This window comes from Rhinatrema bivittatum, chromosome 3, assembly GCF_901001135.1.
Source record: "Rhinatrema bivittatum chromosome 3, aRhiBiv1.1, whole genome shotgun sequence".
Lineage (NCBI taxonomy): Eukaryota > Metazoa > Chordata > Amphibia > Gymnophiona > Rhinatrematidae > Rhinatrema > Rhinatrema bivittatum.
Window position 1 is genome coordinate 453,272,373 of NC_042617.1, and position 13,207 is coordinate 453,285,579.

Consider the following 13,207-nt stretch of genomic DNA (forward strand, 5'->3'; position numbering starts at 1 on the left):
TTCATTTATCTAGTAGAATAAAAAGCACCGGTCCAAGTACAGATCCCTGAGGCACTCCACTGTTTAGCTTTTTCCACTGTGAAAACTGACCATTTAATCCTACACTCTTTTTCTTGTTTTTTAATCAACTTGCAATCCACAAAAGGACTTCACCTCCTATCCCATGACTTTTTAGTTTTCTTAGAAGCCTCTCATGAGGGACTTTGTCAAATGCCTTCTGAAAATCTAAATACACTATATCTACTGCTTCACCTTTGCCCACATGTTTATTCACCCCTTCAAAAAAATGCAGATTTGTAAGGCAAGACTTCCCTTGGGTAAATCCATGTTGGCTGTGTCCCATCAAACCATGTCTATCTAAATGTTTTGTGATTTTATTCATTAAAACAGTTTCCACGATTTTTCGTAGCACTGAAGTCAGACGTACCAGTCTATAGTTTCCTGGATCACCCCTGGATCCTTTTTTAAATATAGGGTTTACATTGGCCATCTTTCAATCTTCAGGTACATTGGATGATTTTAATGATAGGTTACAAATTAATTGAAATAAGTCTTAAAATTCATTTTTTAGTTCTTTCAGAACCCTGGGGTGTATACATTCCAGTCCAGGTGATTTACTACTCTTCAGTTTGTCAATCAGGCTTACCACATCTTCCAGGTTCACCGTGATTTGTTTCAGTTGATATCATCACCCATGAAAACCTTCTCCGGATCGGGTTATCTCTCAAACATCCTCTTCAGTAAACACTGAAGCAAAGAAATTGTTTAATCTTTCCGGGATGGCCTTATCTTCTCTAAGTGCCCCTTTAACCCCTTGATCATCCAATGGTCCAATCAACTCCCTTGCAGGCTTTCTGTTTCACATATATTTTTTAAAGTTTTTTTTGTGAGTTTTTGCTTCTGTGGCCAACTTCTTGTCAAATTCTCCCTTAGCCTGTCTTATCAATTCCGTACATTTAACTTGCCAATGCTTATGCTTTATCCTATTTTTTTTCTAATTTTTGAATGAAGATCTTTTGGATAAAATAGCCTCTTTCACCTCACCTTTTAACCATGCCTTTATTGTTTTGCCTTCCTTCCTTAATGTGTGGAATATATCAGGCCTGTGCTTCTAAGATGGTATTTTTTAACAATGTCTACACCTAGGGGCGGATTTTAAAAGGAGCGCGAATAGGCCTACTTTTGTTTGCGCTCAGGCGCAAACAAAAGTACGCTGGATTTTAGTAGATACGCGTGGAGCCGCGCGTATCTACTAAAAAACCTGGATCGGCGCGCGCAAGGCTATGGATTTTGTATAGCCGGCGCGCGCCGAGCCGCGCAGCCTACCCCCCGTTCCCTCCGAGGCCGCTCCGAAATCGGAGCGGCCTCGGAGGGAATCCTCTAACACCCTCCCCTCACCTTCCCCTCCCTTCCTCTACCTAACCCACCCGCCCGGCCCTGTCTATACCCCCCCTTACCTTTGTTGGGGGATTTACGCCTCCCAGAGGGAGGCGTAAATCCCCGCGCGCCAGCGGGCCTCCTGCGCGCCGGGCCGCGACCTGGGGGCGGGTACGGAGGGCGCGGCCACGCCCCCGGACCGCCCCAGGCCGTAGCCACGCCCCCGTACCCGCCCCCAAAATGCTGCCGACACGCCCCAAAAACGCTGCGACGACCGGGACCGCCCCCCGACATGCCCCCTCCGAAAACCCCGGGACTTACGCGAGTCCCGGGGCTCTGCGCACGCCGGTAGGCCTATGTAAAATAGGCTTACCGGCGCGCAGGGCCCTGCTCGCGTAAATCCGCCCGGTTTTGGGCGGATTTACGCGAGCAGGGCTCTGAAAATCCGACCCTTATTGTAAAATTTTTACCTTATTTTTTTCTATTTTTCTCATTTTCTCAGTTTCCCTTTTGAAAGTTTAGTGGTAGAGCCGTGAATTTACTTACTGCCCCCTTACAGTCATTAATTCAAATTTGTTCATATAATGGCCACTATTGTCAAGCGGCCCCACCACTGTTACTTCTCTCACCAAATTCTGCGTTCCACTAAGAATTAGATCTAAAATTGCTACCTATCTCATTGCTTCCTGATCCAATTGCTCCATAAAACTGTCTTATATTCCATCCAGGAACTTTATCTCTCTAGCATGCCCTGATGTTTCACTTACCCAGTCAATATAGTGGTAATTGAAATCTCCCATTATTACTGCACTACCAGTTTGGTTAGCTTCCCTAATTTCTCTTAGCATTTTACTGTCCATCTCACCATTTTGGGCAGGTGGATAGTAGTATACTCCTATCACTATTCTCTTCCCCAACAAACAAGGGATTTCTACCCATAAAAATTCGATTGTGCATTTAGTCTCATGCAGGATCTTTATCCTCTTGGACTCTATGCCATCCCAGACATAAAGCGCCACCCCGTCTCCCAGATGCTCCTCTCTGTCATTGTGATATAATTTGCACCCAGGTGTAGCCCTATCCCATTGGTTATCCTCTTTACACCAGTTTCTGAGATGCTAATTAAGTCTATGTTATCATTCACTGCTATACACTCTAATTCTCCCATCTTATTTCTTAGACTTCTTGCATTAGCATACAAACATTTCAACGTGTATTTTTTGTTTGTATTTATATTCTGCTTTTCATAATGTAATTACTGTTTATGGAGATAGCGTTCTTAAACAGGAATTAATATAAACCTAATGAGGTGTTGTAATACATATTAACTAAAGATCTGGGATATCTAAATATCTAAATATCTAAATATGTACACCCTGGAGGAGAGGAGGAGCAGAGGTGATATGATACAGACTTTCAGATACTTGAAAGGTTTTAATGATCCAAAGACAACGACAAACCTGTTCCATAGGAAAAAAATCAGCAGAACCAGGGGTCACGATTTGAAGCTCCAGGGAGGAAGATTCAGAACCAATGTCAGGAAGTATTTCTTCACGGAGAGGGTGGTGGACGCCTGGAATGCCCTTCCGGAGGATGTGGTGAAGACCAGAACTGTGAAGGACTTCAAAGGGGCGTGGGATAAACACTGTGGATCCATAAAGTCAAGAGGCCGCCAATGAAGAGTGGGTGACTCACCAGAATGACAGCTACTGCCTGGAGACAATACCCTTATTCAATAAACATACACATGCTTACTGTGACTCCAACATCGCTCTAAACTTCAGCAAGAGGAAATGTGGAAAAATGGATTTACACTCACAAAGCGGGGAGTAGCTGGCTTGTTACGGCGGTTACTACCCCAAACCAAATGTGTCTGATACTTCACATTCGATGCATATCCAGCATGGCTCTCTGCTTCAACGGCATGGGAGAAGAATGTTACATCACGCATTTCCAGCATAGCTCCCTGCTTGAACAGCAGGGGAGAAGAAAAACAACCAATAAGGACTGTATAACATAGTCTGGGTAAAACAAATAAGCATGGGTGTAGCTTGCTTATTGCGGCGGTTACTACCCCTACTACCCCTAACTAATCAAGCTAGATATTTCAATGGTGGGGGTGGAAGGTAAATAGAACCAAGAGCTAAGAGAAACAGATAAGTATGAGAGAAAAAATGTGTGAAGCTTGCTGGGCAGACTGGATGGGCCGTTTGGTCTTCTTCTGCCGTCATTTCTATGTTTCTATGTTTCTATGTTTCTATCATGGATTAGTACAGGAATTATAATATAACAGTTTTTACATAATAGTCAGTATGCTGTCTTAAGGTTCTTACATTCTCTTGTTAATTTATTTCTAATGCTTTAATTAACATCTCTTGTCCTTCTTGTTATTGTAGTTCTCTGCAATCTCATGTTTTTAAGTTAGGTTTTATGCATTTTTGAATAGCCATGTTTTTAGCTCACATTTAAATCTCTTTCTATCTGGTATTAAATGTAGCATCTAAGGTAGAGGATTCCAAAGCTTTGGACCTCCTATGGACAGCACACAATGTCTTGCTTGCGTCAGATGTGTACTCCGTATTGTAGGAATGGTCAGTAGTCCTTTGTTTTGAGATCTTAGGGGCGGATTTTAAGAGCCCTGCTCGCCTAAATCCGCCCAAAACCGGGCGGATTTAGGCGAGCAGGGCCCTGCGCGCCGGTGAGCCTATTTTACATAGGCCTACCGGCGTGCGCAGAGCCCCGGGACTCGCGTAAGTCCCGGGGTTTTCGGAGGGGTCGGGGCGGGGCCGAGCGCTGCGCCGTTTTCGGGGCGTGTCGGCAGCGTTTTGGGGGCGGGCCCGGGGGCGTGGTTACAGCCCGGGGTGGTCCGGGGGCGTGGCCGCGCCCTCCATACCCGCCACCAGGTCGCGTCCCGGCGCGCTAGGGGCCCGCTGGCGCACGGGGATTTACGTCTCCTTCCGGGAGGCGTAAATCCCCCGACAAAGGTAAGGTGGGGGTTTAGACAGGGCCGGGGGGGTGGGTTAGGGAGGGGAAGGTGAGGGGAGGGCGTTAGAGGATTCCCTCCAAGGCCGCTCCGATTTCGGAGCGGCCTTGGAGGGAACGGGGGTAGGCTGCGCGGCTCGGCGCGCGCCGGCTATACGTAATCGATAGCCTTGCGTGCGCCGATCCAGGATTTTAGCAGATACGCGCAACTACGCGCGTATCTACTAAAATTCCGCGTACTTTTGCTTGCGCCTGATGCGCCAGCAAAAGTACACGAACACGCCGTGTTTGAAAATCTACTCCACAGTGTTCACTGTGGTTTCTATGGTTGTAATCTCATGCCTATCAGACCGATGTTACTGGAATGAATGGTTTTGAATATTAGTACTTTATAATAGATTTGGGATTATACCAGCAGCCAGTGCAGTGAGATCAGCAAGGATGTGATATGATCAAATTCTTAGTACCTAGTAAAAGTCTTGCTAAGGCATTTTTTAATAATTGTAATGGTTTTAAGAGGCATTCCAGAAGACCGTATAATAGAGAGTTACAGAAGTCTAGGTTTGAGAAGATTAGAGTTTGCAATACAGTACGGAAGTCCTCTAACGTTAATAAAGGTTTCAACTGATGCAATATACGCAACTTGGCATAGCCTGCATTAATTCATTTATTGATGTTCTTTTTCATAGTAAGGTTTTCATCTAGCTGGATACCCAAATCCTGTACTTGACCTGAGGGAGTAATTTGAAAATTACTCAGGTGTAGAGGTGGAGGTTTAACTATGGAAGAATTTCTACTTAACCAAATAATTTCAGTGTTTTTAGGGTTCAATGTTATTTTAATTAATTAATTAATTAATTAATTTATTTATTTATTTTATATACCGACATTCAATCGAGATATCACATCGGTTTACAGGTAACTGGGCGGATAGGGCGAGTTCTGCCCTATTTTACATTATAACATGGTAACAAGATAACAAATATAACATGGTAACAATTATAACAGGAATATATGGAAAAAATAATATTATGGCATATAACTTATGTACATTATGTCTTGATGATAAAATAATTTAGGTATCAGGTTTGATTGGAGGAAGTAAGGGGAGGGTGGGCAGGGGGATAGTTCTTGCTGTATTGCTTTCATATAGGTTGAGAATGTCGATGCAGTATTTTCAAAAGTTTTTGGAGAATGGAATGTAAAATTGTATGTCATCAGCATACAAGAAGAAAGTAATCCCTAAATCCGCCAGTAATTTACAAATGGGAGCACATAGATATTGAATAGTGTTGCTAAGAGTGCTGAACCTTGAGGGATACCTATATCAATATTAAAGTTATCAGATATGTGATTACCCAATTTGACTTGGAATGTCCTATTAGATAGAAAGGAAGAGAACTATCTGAGAACACTACCATCAATCCCAATATTTTTCAGCTGATGGCATAACAGGGTATAGACAACAGTGTCAAAGGCGGCTGTTAAATTGATTAGCATAAGAAATGATTCATCTGCATCAAATCCTCGTAGAACAGAGTCCATTAATGAGGAGTAAAGTCTCATTTGAGTGATGCTTCCTAAATCCAAATTGGTTAGGGAAGAGAATTTCCTGGACTTCCAAATGATTTACAAGTTGCGATAACACTGCTTTTTCAAGTACTTTTGAGAGAAAAGACAAATGGGATATTGGACAATAGTTGTCCCAATCATCGATTCTACCAGTTTTATTTATTAGGATTAGTTTTATCACAGCTTGTTTTAACCCCTATGGAACAAATCCTTTTGAGAAAGATTAATTAAGGTTGCAGTTGTCGGAGTGATGACACTATGTACCTTTTTCAAGGAACTGGCTGGAATTGGGTCACATGGGTGATAGCAGGATTAATTTTAGTAATGATTTGACTAATTTCAAGATTAGTTACTCTGTCGAACGTGATTCATTTAGCCAGTTCATGTGGGAGAGCTTTTGTGGGCAAGCAGATAGGGAATTGAGTTTTTAACCTGTTGATTTTATCTAAAAAGATGTGGCGTATTCGTGGCAACCTTCTTTTGAGAAGTTATACTTTCTGGAGATGGAAGATGATGGGTCCTTGATTAAATATTTAACATCATCAAAGAACAATTTAGAATTAAATATTACCCCATGAATCTGTTTAGCATAGTAATTTATTTTTGCTTTATTAGTGCACAGAAGTTTGTTAGGAGAGATCTATATTTTTCCTAGGAATTCAGAAGATGGGCATTTCCGCCATTGTTTCTCAAATTTTCTAAAGGTCTGTTTCATGCATCTTAAATCAATATTGTACCATGGCTTCTTTTGTTTCGAGGAATTCCTTTCTTTATTAATAGTTTTCGTCTGGACTGTACTTAGGTTTTCAACTATGTCATTGATAATCTGATTTCCACAGGGTCTATGTCCCACAGGCCTGATATCCTTGTTTTCTATAAATGGTAGCCCTGAAGGTGCGAGTAGTTCCTTGAGGTTTCTGTCACATTTATGGGCAATTAGAAACTCTTTTTCTTTGAAAACTGGTAGGGATTGGATGATGTGTCAATGTTTTCTTAGGATTTTAGTAATGTCCTTAGACATATGGGTGTACATGATCGGGCATATTCAGTCTAGTTTTAGGTTTCTGAACTTAATTAATTTTGTGCAGTTATACTTTTTTACAAGTGTGTCTTCCCTTTTAATGTACTTTTATCAATGTATTTAAGTGTTGTTACTTATGATTTATAAGTAATTATTGTTTTAAATTATCTTATGCAATGTGATGATTTTATTGTTTACATACAGCGGCCCATGTTGATGGGCGAAACTCGGCCCGAGTTGGGCACTGTCTGATATTTCTAATAAATACTTTGTTTATCCCGACACCGATTCAACTCTCTGTGTTCACACTTCTGCTATACTGATAATTTGATCCTAGGAATCAAATGCCGATGAGGCATTAGTTTGATTTAATTCAAACTAATGCCTACTTTTTTATTGATTCTGAAAGTACTTCCGGTTCAATCTTTTTTCTGAAGGCAAAAGTTTGTTTATTATCTATATTTTTTGAGTTGGCTTGAGGAAGGATATTTCTGCCTTTATTAATTGTGATCGGACCAGGGCAATATCGTGTGGGGAAGTATTGATAAATACAGTTACTAGTATTGGCAAATATGAGATCTAGAATATGCCCACTTTATGAGGAGCTTTGTAAACAAATTGGGACCATCCCAAAGCATCCATTGTCTCTAAAAACATTTCACAGGCTACTGTTCTAGGTGTTTTATCTACATGAAGGTTAAAGTCTTCTACAATTAAGGTGGATTCTGGTGATGTAAACACCTTAGCAAATAATTCAGTCGGTGGTGAGCAATACATCATAGCTAGGATGTGAAATTTGGTTTAAGAACACATTGGGCCAGATTTTCAAAAGCATTTACTCGAGCAAAACTGGTTTTTGCTCGAGTAAATACACTTTACTCAAGTAAGTGGGCTTTTCAAAATTGCTACAATATATGCCATTGAATTGTCCATAGGATTTACTCAAGTAAGTGCACTTTACTCGAGTAAATAGCTTTTGAAAATTGCTACGATAGTATGTCACATTTACATGCGTAACTCCTTTGAAAATGACCCCCTTTATCTTTATCATTCAACCAGGTTTCAGAAATACAAAAAATACTAGGATTTAGATCCTCTAACAGGTCATTGATCAGAGGGATTTTTTTTGACAGAGACTGAACATTTAGTAAGAGCAGAATTAACATTAAGCAGGATGAGATAGCGGAGGAGTTGTTACTTATCATAGAGAAGACCAAATTTGCGATCCTTCATTGCCTCTTTCTTGGGAAATTGCTTACAAAGCCATATAAGCCCTGTCCTAGAACAGGTTCAGTGAAGCTCGTCTGATCCATGACTGTAACAATGCACTTCGGGTCTATACTTAAGGTCCACATGAAGGGGCAAGTTCCTTTGTTGTGCTCCTTTGTGCATGAGCCAAGGGCATTGCCATCGCGATGAAGGGCTTTAATTGGCGGGTGGGTGGTGAGTGGACCCAGCTTTGTGGGCACTGGCATCTTCCTCCTTGCTCCAGGGGGGGAAGAGGAGCGTTCTCACCTCCTTTAGTCCAGCAGCGTCTTCACCTTTGTTCATCCTGCCAGTGGTGGATGAGGCCAGGCAACTGCAATTGGTAGACTAGAAAGATATATATATATATATATATATATATATATATATATATATACAGAGAGAGAGAGAGAGCATTGTAGATTAACATGCTGTCCTGTATTTACAGATAAATCAGTGAACAGACAACATGAAGATACATATATGCGACGTCAAACAACTCGAATTAGGTTATCTAAATATGCTGCTTATAACACATACCATCATTGTGAACAGTGTCATCAGTACATGGGCTTCAACCCTAGATATCAGGTAAGCTGTACTGAGTTTATTGTGGTAGATGCCCTAGAAGTGTAATATATCACAAGCTTGTTTACAGTCATGGCCTGGCTTGGATTTTTTTTTTTTTTGTATTTATAAATTTTATTCATATTGATAAAGCAGTTACAGACTCACATAGCAAAAGAGGCAGAGTATGGTATACATATATAACAACATTAGTGGGATATGTGCTATCTGGCTTGGATTTTTTAACTAGATTTCTTGCTGTCATCAAAATGAAGATCTTTTAAACTGGCTCAGATTTGCCTTATTTATTTATTTAAGCAAGTTTAGATACCGTTTTACCAGTAAAACTAACTGACCAAAGCGGTTTACAATGTCAAAATAGTATAAACAAATCAGAAATAGTTAAAATTGAATAAATAATTGACTAAATAAAACTTTAAATAAAGTCTTGTTCTTGTCTTGTTCAGATTTTTAAAGCAAGCCTGTTCCAACTTTAATACAGTCTAGTCCACCCATATAAGCTACACTCTGCCTTGTGTAGTTTAAGTTAAACACAAGCTGTTACCATTCTGTAGAATCTAATTTTAGTAGTCAAATGTATGTGATCAAGAAATTAAATACTGAGTAGTGATACTGGTTTCCTTGTGGGTCATAGGCTTTAATTTTGAGGTCGTATAGTACTGGATGGTGTCACTATTGATACCACATGCTACCTTAATTCTAGATTGGCTTCCTGTACTAGGGAACACAATGTTGCCTATGGAGAAGTTAAAACTCAATAGGCCGGATTTTCAAAAGGTTACCCTAAGTTAGCCAGATAACGCTAGGACTGCCTCAGAGCAGTCTGGATGAGTGTACCCAGGTATGCGTATTATCTGATGCTGTCAAAGCAATGCTTGATGCCACCAGGAGCAGCACAATTGTACTGTGCACCCAGCAGCCCTGGGCCTTTTAGAGGATGCTGGGTCAGGCAAGAGGGTTTGTATTGGGGATGCAGGAGCAGGGGGAGGAAGGGGGGCAAAGTGGGCATGAGGAGAGGGTCCTGGAGGCCACATAAATTTCTTGAATGTGGATGGGATGGGGAACCTCCTAAGGCTAATAGGCCTGCAACTATTTTGCATCTTTTGTGGAGGAGGGTGCAATGCCCACAACAGTTTTTATTTAGCAGGATTGGGGGTAGGGAATCAGGACTACAGGCCCAAAAGGATTTAAAACAGAAATTTCCAGCACTTAACCAGCTATATTTTGAATACAGTGTACAAGTTATCCAGTTAATATACCCAGATAACTTTTAACCTAACTGGCTATATTCAGATATAGGATGTGCATTTGTTTAAGGTAACTCATTTTGGGGGGCCAAAACAAATTGAGGGCCCCCAAATGAAACTGGACATAACTGACGCAGATTCTGCTCTCTCAACCTGGAACCACCTCACAAGCAATATTGCTGATAAACTCTGCCCATTACATTCTTTTTTTTTTTTTTTTTTTTTAATTTTAAATTTTGCATTTTCAGAATATAATACAATATCCATTGATTAGGAATTCAAGAGTATATAGGAAATTATAATTAAAGACAAACATAAAGGTAAATACAACTTGTATCTCTCGTATTAAGGAAACGGGGAACCAAGATTAAGGAAATAGGAGCAATTAAGTATTTCTATCAAGCAATGAAAAGCTTCCCTGTAATAACAAAACATTCCCAGAGTTTATACACTTTCAGATTTCCCATCCAAAAAGCCCCTTAATTGTCCCGGTTCTAGAAATATGTATGTTTCTTTTTGGTACTTCAGAACGCATCTGCAAGGATATTTCAGTATCATATTTGCACCACGATTTATCACCTCTGGTCTCATACGCAGGAATACTTTCCTGCGCTCCTGAGTAGATTTAACAATGTCAGGATATATCCATATATTCTGTCCATAATATTTTTCTGTTCTTTTCCTAAAGAAGAACTTTAGGACCATATTCCTGTCATGCTCAAAGGCGAAAGAAACCAGTAGAGTTCCTCTTACTTTAATCTCTGTCTGAGATGAAAGTTCAATGATTTCAGTTAGATTCATAGACTGTTGTTCCCGTTCATCCAAATCTTCTGCTCCTAATGGCTTTCGTGAGATGATAAACGCTTTAGTAATTACAGGCATTAATTCCTTAGGAAGTTTAAGAACCACCAGCAAGTAATCTTTAAATGATTCAATAGGTGAAATTTTTTCCAACACAGGAAAATTTACTACTCTTAGATTCATAAATCTTAAGGAATTTTCAACCGATTCAAACTTTTTTTTCCATCAAATTCTCAGACTTGATTAAATTAGTCTGAACCTTCTCCATAGATATTACTTTAGTTTCAATTTTCTCAATCCTTCCTTGCTGAAGTTTTGTAATGTTCTCAATGTTTATTTCTTTTTTACTCAAATCTAAGAAAGCCTTGGTTAAAGATGTTATAGCAGTTTCAATAGATGTTAAAGCAGTCCATACAGACTCTAGCGTGACAACTTGAGGCTTTCTTAATGCAAAAACAGTTCCAGGAATAATTTTTACCTCTGCTTCTTGTGTATCTTCAGATGTTAATTCCGGTATAGCCTTAACGGGGGTACGAGGGGAGAGAGTCATTTCTCCTACGGGAGTACTCTCACCCATTTCAGACTGTCCTCCTCCGCTTCCAACACCAGGGTCTTTGGGATCTAGCCGCCTCCTTTCTTCCCTTACAGGGCTCGGCAGATTTTCTCCTTCAGTCCCTCTTCTTCCCCGGGGTGGGGAGGGAGTCATCGGAGCCCCTGGGCTCAGCGATATCTCTTCGGCCATTGGGTTCGATCCACGCTCCAAGATCTCACCCTCGGCGGCCCTCACTTCCAGTATCTTGGGAGTTGAGGCGAAAAAGCTCTCGATTTTTGCTTGTTGGGAATCTTCCGCTTTTTCTGAGGAAATATTTTTAAGCTTTGCTTTACGCTTAGTATGTGGCATCCCTCCAAGCAATTCGAAACGCTGACAAACACAGCAGAAAATCCACAAAAGGTACTACGCATCAAGAGAGCTTCTCCGCCGCGTCTTACAGGTCGGCCATCTTGGTTCCCGTGCCCATTACATTCTAAGGGGTAGATTTTCAAACAAGGCGCGTTGGCGTACTTTTGTTGGCGCTCCAGGCGCAAACAAAAGTACGCGGGATTTTAGTAGATACGCGCGGAGCCGCGCGTATCCACTAAAATCCTGGATCGGCGCGCGCAAGGCTATGAATTCTGTATAGCCGACGCGCGCCGAGCCGCGCTGCCTACCCCCGTTCCCTCCAAGGCCGCTCCGAAATCGGAGCGGCCTTGGAGTGAATCCTCTAACGCCCTCCCCTCATCTTCCCCTCCCTTCCTCTATCTAACCCACCCACCCGGCCCTGTCTACACCCCCCCCTTACCTTTCTCCGGGGATTTACGCCTCCCGGAGGGAGAAGTAAATCCCCGCGCGCCAGTGGGCCTGTTGCGCGCCGGGCCGCAACCTGGGGGCGGGTACGGAGGGCGCGGCCACGCCCCCGGACCGCCCCGGGCCGTAGCCACGCCCCCGTACCTGCCCCCAAAACGCTGCCGACACGCCCCCGAAACGCTGCGACGACCGGGCCCACCCCCGACCCGCCCCCGACACGCCCCCCTCGGAGAACCCCGGGACTTACGCGAGTCCCGGGGCTCTGCGCGCGCCGGTAGGCCTATGTAAAATAGGCTCACCAGCGAGCAGGGCTCTGAAAATCCGCCCCTAAGAAAATAAACCCTTCTCTTAACACCAAAAAACCCTGGTACACTCCAGAATTAAAAACACTGAAACGCAACCTTAGAAAACAAGAAAGGAACTGGCGCAAAGATCCCTCCCCTACACAACTCGCTAAATACAAATACGCCCTACACATCTACCGTGAGAACATCCTGAAAACCAAGCGAGACTTCCACGCCCAACGCATCCATAACTTTAATTTCAACCCCAAAGCCTTATTCGATTACGTTTCTGACCTAACCAAAACCTCCCCCCCCCCCCACTCATGCCTGACGAAGAAGCTGCAACAAAATGCGAGAACCTAGCCTAATTCTTCCATGATAAAATAGCAAAAATCATGACCCGTTTTCCTATAGCCACCTCTTCCCCTAAGGCCCTCACAAAAACCCACATGCCTCCCTAAACTCTTTTGAGACTTCTGCTCCATCCGAAATAGAATCACTTCTAAAAAAAAATGAAACCCTCATTTCACCCATCTGACACTATCCCCACTAAACACCTCCTCTCCATCCCTAACACAATATCACAACACTTAGTTGACATCATAAATCGATCAATCACCCTGGGACATGTTCCAACCTCACTAAAACAAGCTCTGGTCAAACCTATTCTAAAGAAACCGAAGCTTGACCCTACTGAACTAACTACCGCTCAATTTCCAACCTACCATTCCTATCAAAAGTTCTG

General features: G+C 42.1%; 1 protein-coding gene across 1 annotated transcript in view; it reads left to right on the forward strand.

Annotated features, from left to right (window-relative positions):
• Positions 1–13,207, forward strand: part of GREB1 (growth regulating estrogen receptor binding 1) — a 607,716-nt gene that overhangs the window by 508,978 nt on the left and 85,531 nt on the right. The window contains 1 exon segment of the mRNA XM_029595920.1: positions 8,646–8,788. Within this exon segment, the coding sequence (XP_029451780.1) occupies positions 8,646–8,788 (143 nt within the window).